This window comes from Herpailurus yagouaroundi, unplaced genomic scaffold (genome assembly GCF_014898765.1).
Source record: "Herpailurus yagouaroundi ecotype Mexico unplaced genomic scaffold, PumYag 196, whole genome shotgun sequence".
NCBI classification, from domain to species: domain Eukaryota; kingdom Metazoa; phylum Chordata; class Mammalia; order Carnivora; family Felidae; genus Herpailurus; species Herpailurus yagouaroundi.
This window is the reverse complement of record NW_024412427.1, coordinates 8,035,853-8,048,992: the sequence shown is the minus strand read 5'-3', so window position 1 is coordinate 8,048,992 and position 13,140 is coordinate 8,035,853. Positions and strand designations below refer to the sequence as shown.

The window sequence follows — 13,140 nt, the reverse complement described above, 5'->3', positions numbered from 1 at the left end:
GCTGTACCTTCCTCCTGGGATGCCTTCCACTTCCACTTCCTCTCCACCTGGCTAACTCACCCGTCAAGATTTGGGTCAGCCCTCATCTGTTCCGTGGGATTTTCTCTGACTTCCTTCTCCCACACCACCCGAGTCAGGCGCCCCCTTTCCTGGGCTTCGATGGTGCCCCTATCATAGCAGTTTCCACCCTGATTGCCATCCCGCTCAAGGACTCTAGACTCCCTGAGGACGGGAATGGTAAGCAGAATAATGCCCCCCCCCCCCAAAGGTGCCCGTGACCTAATCTCCAAAACCTGTCCATATGCTACCTCATAAGGCAAAGAGGAATTGAAGCTTCAGATAAAATCGTCATTGCCAATCAACTGGCCTTCAAATAGGGACGGTTTCCTGGGTTTTCCAGGTGGGCCCCACGCAATCGCAAGGGTCCTCCAAAGTGGGAGAGGTACCGGAGAGGTGAGCGTCAGGGGGGAATGTGATGAAAGAAAGATCCGAGAGATGTGATTGTCTCTGGCTTTAAAAACGGAGGACGGGCCAAGGAATGCAGGCTGCCCCTAGATGCTGAGAAAGGCGAGCTGACTCTCCTTTGGAGTCTCCTGGAAAGAATGCAGCTTGCCCACCCCTCGATTTAAGCCCAGCGAGCCCCGCGTTGGACTTCCGATCTACAGAACCGCCAGGCAATAACTGTGTGTTGCTTTAAGCTACCGAGTCTGTGACCACCCTCAGCAGTGACAGAAACTACCAGAGCAGGCACTGGCTTCTCTTCATCTGGGGTCTCCCATTCCTGGCACAGGGCCTGGGCCAACATAGGGGCTGAGTCGATGTTGTGGAAGGACAAACAAAATGTCCCTCTCTGAACCACAACGTTTTCCATCTGTAAAAACAGCTTGGACAAGACCAGAGGTTTCTGACCAAGTGTAGTAATAGAAGCCATGGGTTATGGTTTTCAAGTCTTAAAAAGCCTAATGGAAGCCAGGCTGGGTGGCCCAGACTGATTGCAAGCTCTGGGTCCATCTGTCACAGAGGGATGTAAGGGAAGATGAGAGTAAATAAGATTCCCACACAAAGGAGCTTATTTAAGACAGAAAAAACGCTTTTTTTTTTTTTTTTTTTTTTTTTTTTTTACAAATGAGGTCCCTTGAATCGGGGAGATTAAACAGGGACTTGGAGGAGGAGGAACAGGGCACTACTCTACCTCAGTAAGAGTCCAATGCCAGGAGGCTGTAAAACAGGGACGCTAGCCCATGGCGTCTGGACAAGTGTCCCTGTCACCGTTCTGTCCCCAGCACCCACACAGCGTAGGGCCCCCATTACTCTCTGCGGGAGGAATGAATGAATGTCTGCAACCCCCATTCTGAAGGAAGGAGGGTCTTGCCCCCGATGTGGCAGAAACCCAACGGGGATGATGTATTGCAGGCAGGCACTTGATGACAAAATTGCGCGTGCCCCGGAAGGGCTATTTTCACACTGAGGGGCCAGGTAAGGGGGGAGGGGGACGTCTTCGATTTGGCAGAGTAAGGAAAGGCTCCTCTGGCCAGGCGACCTCTCCTAATGCTCTTCCCCTCCAAAGCAAGGCCAAACCCTAATAGTTACCCCCTCACCCACGCAATCACGAGGACGGCAGTGGGAATGGGGACCCAGAGTTAGAGGACCCCGTCTGACATCGGTGAACACACACACACACACTAAGTCAGGTAAGCCCGGCCACACGCCCTCCCGCTCGACCCAGCCTCTCTCGGGGCACTCCCTTTCCTGGGTTCCCCTTCACTGTGCCGCCTTGAGTAGATGCCTTCCCTCTCTGGGCCTCTTTTCTCCTGTGCACATTGCATTGGGCTAGGTTTGTTTCATCTTGGTTTTGGAAATTCAATCATTCACTGGCATCGTCACGAATTTTAGCATCTCCAAGTACCATTTGCATTATGGGCGCTTACTGGTTTGTCTGTGTGTTGTGTTTGCGAATCCACTCACTTTTTTAAAAGCTTACATAATTGCATTCTAAATGCCTCCATACTGGTTATGAGAATGCAGCCGGCCTGCCCGAGTTCAAATCCCGGCTCTTGCCACTTCCTGGTGCTGGGACTTTGCAAGCTGCTGAGCCCTCTCTCTCCGCTTCAACTTCCGGGAAATCGGAGCCTGTGATCGTACCTGCCTTAAAGAGCTGAGGGGGACAGAATGATCTGGGACACGCAGGGTCTCTGCACAGGCCTAGCGCTTCGCAGGTGCCCATTCAGCCATAGCCATTGCTGCCATGTTTCTGGCCATTACCAGGGCTGTCATCGTGTTATAAGGAAAAAATCAGCATCAACTGGCATAAATAGAATGGAACTCCGAAAATAAGCCAAAGAGGCTTTGGGTGGTTTTTACATTATTCCATTTGTATTTATTATATATACTTACTAGAGAGCTATAGGATATACCTTGTGTCAGTATATAGTTACATCAATAATGTACTCTATAGGGGCACCTGGGTGGCGCAGTCGGTTAAGCGTCCGACTTCAGCCAGGTCACGATCTCGCGGTCCGTGAGTTTGAGCCCCGCGTCGGGCTCTGGGCTGATGGCTCGGAGCCTGGACCCTGTTTCTGATTCTGTGTCTCCCTCTCTCTCTGCCCCTCCCCCGTTCATGTTCTGTCTCTCTCTGTCCCAAAAAAATAAATAAACGTTAAAAAAAAAATAAAAAAAAAAATAATGTACTCTATAACTATATAACAAATACACATCTGTTATGTAAAATATATCCCATCTTTACTGTTCTCGTTCTACAAAAGTAAATTACTTTTTAGAAGAACAAGTAAGCCATGAGAACAAATACATTTTCCAAATGAACTTCTAGGACATCTGGTCACCTCCTGAAGGCTCATTAAGGTTCTCTTTGCGTTAGAAAGGTGGTAATGGTAAAGACATCTTATCGTGAGAGGGGGGGTTTTCGCTGGGGGTCCTCAGAAGATCAGAGGGAAGCTCAAAGGGACCGAGTCTCCCAGCACACGGTCCCCCGCGTTATTTCGCTCCGGTCCGTGACAGCGTGTGGCCCAACCTTGGCCTGCATGCCAACCTCTGGGCAACAGCAAACTAAACCATCTCTGCCATGACATGCCTGAGTTTCCCCATCTATAAACGGGGATTCTAGAATTATCCTATCTTGCTCCGATGATTGTTCTGCAGGTGCCGGGGTGATGACGGATGTAGGGGTCCCACGAAAAGGAAAAGGTACGACCGCCTGTTTTTTATTTTTACTGCTCCTGTCATACCGGCCTAGAGTCCCCGCCTCTGTGTGAAGACAAGACCCCCTCTTGATCCCTTCCTGAACCCACTACCGTTACCCCAAGAACAGCAACAGCTTCCAGGCACCTGCTGGGCACCAGGCCCTGTGCTCACATTCTCTTGCTTCCGCACATGATCGGACTGGAGCAGGGAAGGAACATCCCACTTTGCAGATAAAGAAGCCAAAGGTTGGGGCGCCTGGGTGGCGCAGTCGGTTAAGCGTCCGACTTCAGCCAGGTCACGATCTCGCGGTCCGTGAGTTCGAGCCCCGCGTCAGGCTCTGGGCTGATGGCTCAGAGCCTGGAGCCTGTTTCCGATTCTGTGTCTCCCTCTCTCTCTCTGACCCTCCCCCATTCATGCTCTGTCTCTCTCTGTCCCAAAAATAAATAAACGTTGAAAAAAAAAATTAAAAAAAAAAAAAAAAAGAAGCCAAAGGTGATCTTGTCCAAGGTCGCAGAGAGGAGGGGAAAGACAGAGCCAGCATCCAACGCAGCCTTGGCCAGTCCGGTGCGCTCTCTTCCCCTGCCCCCAGTGCCTTGCCTGTCTTGGGGCCACGAGCAGCCACCAGCCTTTGGGGCGGCCTTCCCAGCTGCCTGTCTTCCAGTGTTTCAAGCAGGGCCCGAAGAAGTTGTTTGCTTCTCGAACACTAAAGTGCACAGATGGGACGCCTTTGGCTTTCGCAAATTGGCTCACTGGCCACACGCTTTAACCGTTTAAGGGGCGGCCAGTAAAAAACAAGAATGTTCCAAGTTAATGGGGCTCCAAGCTCTTGGCCAGAGCTTTACCTGCTACGGGCCCGCACCCCAGGGCGTCATAAGCTGTCCAAGTACGGGATAACGAGCCCAGGAGCCTGCAGGAAGGAAAGCTGGCCACTCTCCCCTCAGAATCAATCGGGCAGCCCTGCCCGGGACCGCAGGAACCCAAACACCGTTGGCCAGACGTGGGCCCCTCAAAATGATTTCCGTGAAACTTAATCGATGTGTTTCCATTCCTTCCCAGTGAGTGTAGCCAGGCTGGGCCTTTAACTGTTCCTCGGCAGAAGCCAGCGTGAAGCTGGAAAGGGAGAAGGTGAGACAAGCCAGAGCCGTCTGTCCTCAGCCCTCCAGCCCCTCCCAGGCAGGAGACAAGGAGCCCCCTGTGGGGGGGCGGGGGCGCAGAACTATGTGTGACGTGCAGGGGCCTTCTGGGTGGATTCGGGGAACCTGGTATGGAGCTCAAGGCCACATAGAAAAGTGTCTGTCCCCAGTGGTTCCCTCTGGGTATGAGAGGAGCGGGGAGGAAAGGGGTTTCTAGAATTCTGTGTCAGCCTCTTGCAAGGAGCCTCCATTATTATTTTACAGTAAAATAAACGAGGTCGATGCATCTTTACCTACGTGCATATCCCTGTGACCACTACCCAGGTCAACGCACAGGATCTCACCAGCCCAGAAAACGGCTCCCTCCCCGGCACGGCCCTCACCCCGAAGGTAACTACTCTTCCGACTGTTGGGAGTTTTTAAAAGAAAAATTTCCATGCAGTGCGATCTCCGTTGCGTAAAAACGCGTGTAAGCCAAGAGGCCATGAAATAAAGTGTTAACTGTAGTCACCCCTGAGCGCTGTGAGGGGCAGGGGCCTCGTAAGGCACCGTTTTAATTTTCTTCATAGTTTGCTGGATTTTCCGAACGTTCTGTAACCAGCCTGGGTAGCTTTTATAATCAAGGGGGAAAAATTAAAGTGCGATTGCATGTGTTTTTAAGGCCTGTTCCCTTTTTAAATGGTCTCACCAGATGTTGTTAGCTGGGCTTTCTGAGATGTGTGCTGAACTCTTCTTAAAGGCCCAGATTTACCCATCTACCGCAAGATACAAAGCTTTTTCGCATCACTTAGCATCAGCACCTCCTAGCTTGGGAAGACAGAAGGCTGGGAAAAGCCGAGGCAGGCAGTGTCCCAGGGCTGCTGTCATCACCTACTGCCCTCTGTGGCAGAAACATCTAGGGAAGGTGACATTCCACCCCTGACTCACGGGGTGACCATGGCCTCAATTCCCCCCATCTGTAAAATGGGGGCATTGGGCTTATCTATCTCTAAGGATCCTTCCAGTCGGGGCCATTCTAGAATTCAAGCTGTGATCGGACTCCAGAAGGTCTGGAGCTGGGACGTGGTTTCTAAATGGGACCCACGTAATCCTCAGTTGGTGGGAAAGTTCGAAAAGACCCTTCTCCATCTCTGTACTCAGCCCAGGAAGAGTCTACACCACCAGCCACAGACACAAATGCCCACAGGGGACCGACAGGTGACAGGGAAGACAGAAGTAGGCCAAGTGTGAGAAAATCACCCCTCCGGTCCCTCAGAGAGTGGCCCTTCACAGTCAACCTCCGTGTCCGGGAAGCAGTAGGGAGTCATGGGGCTGGGACACATGCCCCACCTCATCAGCTCCTGCCCAGCCTTGCCTTGGCCCAATGTTGCCGGATCTGCTGATATTTTAGTAAAGCCTCCCAATGTTTTAAAGGTTAGCCAAGCCAAATACGTCTGTGACTCAGCTACCGCCCAGCGGGTATCAGCTTGTGGCCGCCAGGCTCAACGATCGGGGACTCTGCCCTTGAACTTCTCCAGGCTGGAGGTCCCGAAACCAGGGTTCTGCTGCCCTGGCTGCCAGGAAGTGGTTGATCATGTCCAACGAAAACTTCTCCTGCTTTAAATCCCTTGTATTTGTGTGTGGGTGGAGGTAGGAGTGAGAATTGGCTCCTCATTAAAAAAAAACAAAAAAAACCTTTAGAAACTGGAAAAACAGCCCAGATGCAGTGAACTGAGAAGCGAGTAGGTGTTAGAAGACCCACATTCAGAAATCCAGTTCTGTCATGTGTCGTCTTGTGGGTAACCTTGAGCAAGTCCCTTCACCTGTCTGGGGCTTCGTGTTGTGTTTGTTCTTTTTGCTCCCCGTCCCCTTGGCCTTTGCTTTGGGGCTCACCGTCTGCCGCCCAGAAAACATAATGATAATAGCACTTATAACTAGAGCTGTTTACTGAGCAAGCTTCTGTATCGGGTTTTATCCTAAGCGTTTTCCTTTCTCTTATTAACATTAATTTTTTTTTTTAATGTTTATTTCTTTTGAGACAGAGCCACACAGAGTGAGAGCGGAGGAGGGGCAGAGAGAGAGGGAGACACAGAATCCCAAGCAGGCTCCGGGCTCCGAGCTGTCAGCACAGAGCCTGACTCGAGGCTTGAACTCACGGACCGTGAGAGCATGACCTGAGCCGGAGTCGGACGCTTCGCCGACTGAGCCACGCAGGCGCCCCCTTTTATTAACATTATTTGATTTCCTCTTCCCAATAGTTCTGTGGGATACGTATTATTATTCCCATTCCATAGGTTAAGAAACTGAGCCCAAGGCTCTCTACCACCAGCAAATAGTAGAGTTGGGGTATCGACACGCGCACATCACCACCAGCTCCTCTGCCCCTTCCCCTGCTCCCTCCCACCAGGCCAGGCTCTCCTTTGGCCACCACGATGGCCTTTTAACACACAGACCCAGTTGTGACCCTCACTGCTCAACAGTCTTGAGTGGCTCCCCACCGTCTTAACAACTCAGCCTGCCAATAGCGGCCATCGGTCCACACCAGCCCACCTTTTCCACTTCTCCTAACACACCTGACACCCTGGCCCGGGGTTTCCCAGTCACCCGTGCGCCTCGCACATGAGTTTTGTTTGCGGTTTACATACCCCAATTTATTTTACTCGATATGGACTGTTGCTTACTTCACATTTGTCTTTTCGGCCAATTTGTTTCCGACTTAAATCCACTGATTTTTATTTATTATCACGTGTTTGTGCTGCTTAAATTACCTTCCTAACACTAAGCTGAAAAATTGCAGAACAATAAATGTGTAGCCAAAGTCTCCCCCTCTCCCTCCCCCCTGCAGCCCCCCCCCCCCCGGGACCCATGGCAGGTGCCCCACTTTGAAAGCACTGCCTGAACTCGCGTTGCGCCCCTCCCTGGATCGGGTGAGCTCCTTCCCACCCTTCAGAGACCCACGCAACCCGCATCTCTCTTTTATGACACTTACGCTTCTAGGCAAAGAGAGGAACTCCCGCCGCCCATCACCCAGCCTGGAAATCTCAGTGAGTGGGCACTGTAACCCCAGGCCAGGGCCCAGGGCTTCGTCTTCTCTCATTCGGGTCCTTACACAGGGCCCGGCACCTCGGGGGATCGCCATGAGGTAAGTACTTCGGCAATGTTAAATGAATTCAATTGGATTCAACCGGCTTTTCTCAAAGCTTGGGATAGGATGGCGGGTAACCACAGGATGAGTTGGGGAGGACTTGAACTCTATGTGAAACCACAGAAAGAAAGTTACCCCAAGTCTCATCCAGTCCTCACGGTAACACCAAAGAGACGGTCTCAGTTCAGTGCCAGTATATCTTAAAGTACCTCCCAGACACTGAGCGATTATTCCTTTTAACAAAAAGAAAGCAGCCCCCTGGCTTGGAATCATCCACAGCCGACCTCTTCCGGCCAGAATTGACGGGTACAAATTCGCCTTCATGGTATACATTTTTATAGTGACTTTGTATTGATGACAATGGATACAGATTTTTCATGGTCTTGATATAAAATGTCTTGTTTAAATATATCTTTACGTTTATAAAGTGAGTTGATTCAGAGAGAAATAGTAAGCAAAGAATAAATAGTAGATTGTGTTATTTCTTTATAATACCTTATCCAGTAAGAGAAGATGCAAAAAATTTCACGATGATACTAAAATTTCAGGAACATGAACCTGGACAAGCCCGAAGCCCCTCTGCCATAAGGTGCTCTGACACTGGGCTGCTTCAGAACACTACATAGCCTTTAATCAAATCGTCCCATGAAAAGGACAACTGTGATGGGGCCACGAAGGAAAGATACATGGCATGCTAGAGTGGGACTTGCCTGAGGACACGATATTGGGGTGGAGATTTATAGGAGGGATAAGAATTCTTTAGGTGAAGGGGTGACACCCAGCAGGCACGGCATATGCAAAGGCCCTGTGGCGGGAGGGAGCTTGAAACATACAAGGCTCTGAACCAATGTCAGAAGCTGAAGTACAGAGGTGAGAGCAGAGAGGTAGGTGGGCGGTGGGAGAAAAACCTGTCCGTCATTCCTATTCAGGAAGGAGTTGCTAAACCTTTTCAAGGAGCACCCCTCCCCCCCCCCCCCAAGGCCTGACTCTTGATCTGAGAGTCTGGCGTTCAGCAAGGAATTTCTGGATTTTAAAAAAGTAATCACAGAGTTAGGTCCAAAACTAGGTAAAGCTTAGCAAACACTGCTTGGTGCAGGTGTGGCTCTGGGGTGGCCGTGACAGCTGAATGCACGTTCAGAATTCAGGCTATCCTACCTCCTGCTTTCTGGTTGGGTGACCTTGGGCAGCCACGGAAGCTCCCAGAGCTTCAGGTCCCCATCTGTGGGGGTGGAGATACCAGCAGGTGTCTTCTTAGAGCTGGTGTGAGCTACACGAGCTCCTGCACACAAATCCCACAGCACAGGACCTTGCCTGTGGTGAGAGGTGAATACCCATTAGCGTATGAAGGTTACCGTCAAACAGCTCCAAGAGCGATGTGCGAATCCACCTGTCCTGCGGGCGTGTGGATTTAGCAGCCTGGTTTTGCAATAGGTCTGCGGCACGCACGCCGGTGTGTGCCCATATTTCAGCGGTAGAGAGAGCAGGTGGGTAAGGCTTGTGTGCGCGAGAGGGCGCGTGGGTTCGGCCACGTAGGTCAGTGGAACGCGTTTTGGTGTGCTCAGCCTGGTGCACACATGTCTCTAAATAGAAGTCCGCGTGTGAACGTGCATCCAGTGAAAGCCCACACCAATTCGACACTCTCGATCACAGCTAAGAGGTTAAAGCCTTGGCCTGTCTTCAGAGCACTTTTCCAAATCCCCACGGCTCCCATGAATCCGCCCGGGGCTCTGGGGCCTGTTCGGGGCTGGGCTGGGATTCCCTGAAAACAGACTTTTCTTTCATCCCCTGTTCCCAGATATTGGCATGCGTGAGGTGCACACACACACACACACACACCTCCCAGAGCATCCCAATCTTATCAAGGTGCCAGCTGAGGAAGCCGCAGTGTGGAGGTATTGCCCTCCCCCTGCCCTCCTCCTAGGCCTGCCTCCCCACCCGATTCCCATGGGGCCACCTCATGTCAGGACTATGTGCACATCTGACTTTCCTGCCCTGACTCTCAAGTGGCAAGAGCACCCCAAATTTTGGTGAGCAGCTCCCTCCTCTCCCCTGGGCACCCTTAACCCACCTTGCCCAGCTCTGTGGGACTGGGAAGGGCCTTTAACCCCCCTCTCCACCCAAACCCTGTGCGGGGACACTGGGCGCACCCAACCCTCTACCCCAAGTCTAAAATGCAACAGCCGCGGCCCCCCCCCCCTCCGCCCCGTTTCGTCTAAGGCCCAAGGGCTGGAGTTCAGTTCTGATCTGTGCCTGCGATGGGGCGACATCACAAGTTCCCAAGTCATCCAATCTTATCCATCCACTTCGCGCCTCGATCGACGGGGCCCAGAGAGGAGAGAGGACCTGGCCAGAAGGGGGGTACCCGGCACCGCCAGCCCACCTCCCTCCCAACCACCCCCCCCCCGCCCCGCCCCGCGACCAGTTAACACGGACCGGTGGTGAGGTGCTGAGGGTCATAGTATAAAAGGTTGGGGTCTGCCCTGACACCCCCACCAAAAGGGGACAGCGCCAGGTGGTCCAGGCCTTGGCAGGCGTTACCATGATAACGGGCTTCTCCTGTAGCTGGTGCCGGGTCAGTCGGTCCGCGGGTCCGTCTATCCGGTGCGCAGCCCCAGCCCCCACCTAGCCCTGCAGCGAGCGGAGCGGGCTGGCCGGGAGGGGAAGGGGAGGCCGGGGACCCAGGGAGAGAGCCAGAGAGAGGCGGCGGGCCAGAGGAGACTGGCGGCAGGGCGAGGCGAGCGGGGGCCGCCGGCGACCGCAGGGGCGGGTCGGAGCGCTGCTCCCCGCGTGGGACGGGGCGGCGCGACTGCAGCCCTTTTGTGCCGGCGCCTCGCCCGCGCCCCGCCCGCCGCGCGGGATGACAGGCAGGCGCCCCCCTCCCAGCCAGGGCCTCGGCTGCCAAGAGGAGCTGGGCCGCCCGCCCGCCTTTCCGACCGCTCCCCTGCTCCCCTCCGTCCTCGCAACCCCTCAGCTCCCGCTGCACGGACGGGCCAGCCCCCCCCCCCCCCCCCGCCGGGTGAGGCGCTCACCGACCTGGGCATCAGCCCTGGGTTCGAGGCTCCTCCTCGTCTACTTCCCAGTTGGGCGATTTGGGCAAGTCAAGAAGTGTCGTAAGCCTCAGTTTCCTCATCTGTAACATGGGGGTGATGCTGCTGGCGATAGTGTGATGATGGTGATAGTATCTGCCTCTTAGGGTAGGTGGCGAGGAGTAGGCATCTGTCCCAACGTCCTTCCCCTGTGAAGCCCACGTTGCACACCATCACGATGGCTCAATTCAAGACTTAGAGGTGACAGTGGCTGTTGGCGAGTTCTGGGCTTCCTTCTCCTAGAAAATGACAGCTTTGTGACCTTGGTCAAGCCATTGTTCCTCCGCTTTGGAGGGAGACTAGAAACTAAATGATTTCTGGTTGGATGATCTGGGATTCATCCACATATTGACCAAACAGGGTCCAAGCCCTGAGCCAGAATAAGTCAGAGTCTCTGCCCTCAGGTAATGTATAATCTAGTTGGACAAGGAAACAGAGAAACAGGAAAAAAATAAGAATTGAGTGTGGTAGCTACCGAGGCAAAGGCAAATATTGGCTCTGGGAACTGTGGGGGACCATCCTGGAGCTGGTGGTCTAGGAAGGGACAGAGAAGCCGAGATCTGAAAGAGGGTAAGGAATTAGGTGAAGAGCGGAGGTAGGGTTGGGGGAAAGAAACAGAGTTCCGGGCAGAAAGAACAGCATGTGCAAAGGCCCTGAGATACCATTAAGCTTCAGCCCAGAGAATCCCCCGATAGTCTGTATTAAGCAATCAAACAAGCATCTCCAACCTTCAGGAGCCAGTCTGCTTTTGGTAACACTGCCCCAGACATGAACTTGGGAGAGAACAGCCCTGTTGATGTCAGGTGCAGAATTTACTGGGAATTGGAGGGATCGCAGCTTGGAGGGACCAGAGTCCCAGCTTTGCAGGGAGACAGATTTGACATGACATCTACATCTAGTGTTCTGGGGTCGCAGGCAACAGAGACTGACGCTGAGTTCGCTTATCAAGAAACAATGGATTAGCAGAATTTCGGGAGCTCACAGAACCAATGAAAAGGCTTAGGGACCCGCCCTCTGGAAAGCACAGGAACCAAATGAGATGCGCCAGGGGTCTCATTGTGGGAATGAATTGCAAACCCTTGAAGACTGATGGCAATGCAACAAGACAGAAAAACACGCCAAAGGAGAACCTTCTCTGTGTCAAGTACTTCTCTACGTGTGTAACATTTATGAAGCTGATTCTATTATGGTCCTTATTTTACAGATGAAAAAACCAGGGCACAGAAAGGTTATGTAGCTTGCCCAGTGTGGGATAGGTACTGACCATGGAGCCTGGAATTGAACGAGGCTGTCCATTCCCAGAAATCATGTTGTTAGCCACCTTCCTGCGCTACCTGAATGAATCCCAAGCCGCGTGCCGCTGCTCCCTGGCAGATTCAGAGACTTAACGGAGGGATTCTAATCGGGACGTGTGCGCAAGGTCCCCTAACACTGAACATGATCGGGAAGAGCTGGTCACCTAAAGGGAACTTAGGCTGCATGAGAAGGTGGGATTGGATCTGAAACGGCTGATAAATATCAGTACTCATAACAGTCCAGCCCTTGGGCCCCTCAACATCCTTGCACCTCTGTTCCCATCCACACTCTTCCAAAAATACTCCCTGTTGACCTGGTGCTGTTCCGCACGCAGCCAAAAATGTGCACACACCTACCTACAGCCTTGTATGGCTTGGCTCTGTTCTGGGTGTGACCTCAAGGAAGTTCACCTTTCTGAGCGTCAGATCCATCCTTCGTAAGACAGAGAGCATGTAACTTCCGTCCTCACGAAACCATGCTGGACATCAAACGAGCTAATGATTGTAAAGCGCTTTGCACTGTTTCTGGTACCCAGCAGAATCAAAACAGAACCCGGAAAAATGGTGTTTTTATGTTAGGGGCCAATGGTTGTGAAATCAGTCTCCAGCTACACAGGCTTGACTATTGGATTGGATTTGGTGTATTTCTCAGGGACTTTCCAGAGGACTTTCCAAGGACTGTTCAAAGTATTTCCTCTCTCTTTGGCAAACGATTCACTGACTACTGCTCCGCTTGCTACACCAGATTCAGAGAAATAGTGAAAGCCATCATTGGTCTTACACATGCTGGTGTGGCGTATAAGGGGAAGCGCTGTAGAAATGGATCTCTGCTACTGATTCGCTGGGTAGCTTTGCACAGATCCTTCCTCTTTGGGGACCACAATTTCCTCCGTGTCAAATGGAGGCTGCATCATTTCCTCATGAGGCTCTTGGGAGAATCCCAACGAGATAATGATTGCAAGAGCTGAACTCGGTGCCCGGCGTAGAGTAGGTCCTCAGCAAATGCCAGTTGTCCCTATGATTCTGAGATCCCCAGGGCCGGGTGCCGGGGCACCTCACCCGGAGACGGTCTCACTTGGGGGAAGAGAGTTGCCTACTTCAGAATTCATTCATTTTCAATACATATTTATCTGTTCCTTCTATAAGAATAGCAAATACTTGGGGGCGCCTGGGTGGCGCAGTCGGTTAGGCGTCCGACTTCAGCCAGGTCACGATCTCGCGGTCCGTGAGTTCAAGCCCCGCGTCGGGCTCTGGGCTGATGGCTCGGAGCCTGGAGCCTGTTTCCGATTCTGTGTCTCCCTCTC

The 13,140-nt window shown here is 52.5% G+C and overlaps 1 protein-coding gene and 1 long non-coding RNA gene across 3 annotated transcripts in view; one reads left to right on the top strand and one right to left on the bottom strand.

Annotated features, from left to right (window-relative positions):
• KIAA1755 (KIAA1755 ortholog) overlaps positions 1–10,239 on the bottom strand; it is a 43,104-nt gene extending 32,865 nt beyond the window's left edge. Inside the window, exon 1 of one of the 2 annotated variants that reach the window (XR_005782019.1) lies at positions 9,994–10,239. Coding sequence is in view for 1 of the 2 variants with exons in the window: in XM_040447081.1 (XP_040303015.1) it covers positions 9,994–9,996 (3 nt within the window). In the remaining variant the exon portion in view is untranslated. The remainder of the gene's footprint in view (positions 1–9,993) is intronic. The other variant, XM_040447081.1, reaches the window with a different exon arrangement.
• Positions 2,802–6,030, top strand: LOC121012214 (uncharacterized). The gene is made up of 2 exons (XR_005782020.1): positions 2,802–3,443; positions 3,691–6,030. It is a non-coding gene; the product is annotated as an uncharacterized LOC121012214 (long non-coding RNA).
• Positions 10,240–13,140: the final 2,901 nt, after the last annotated feature.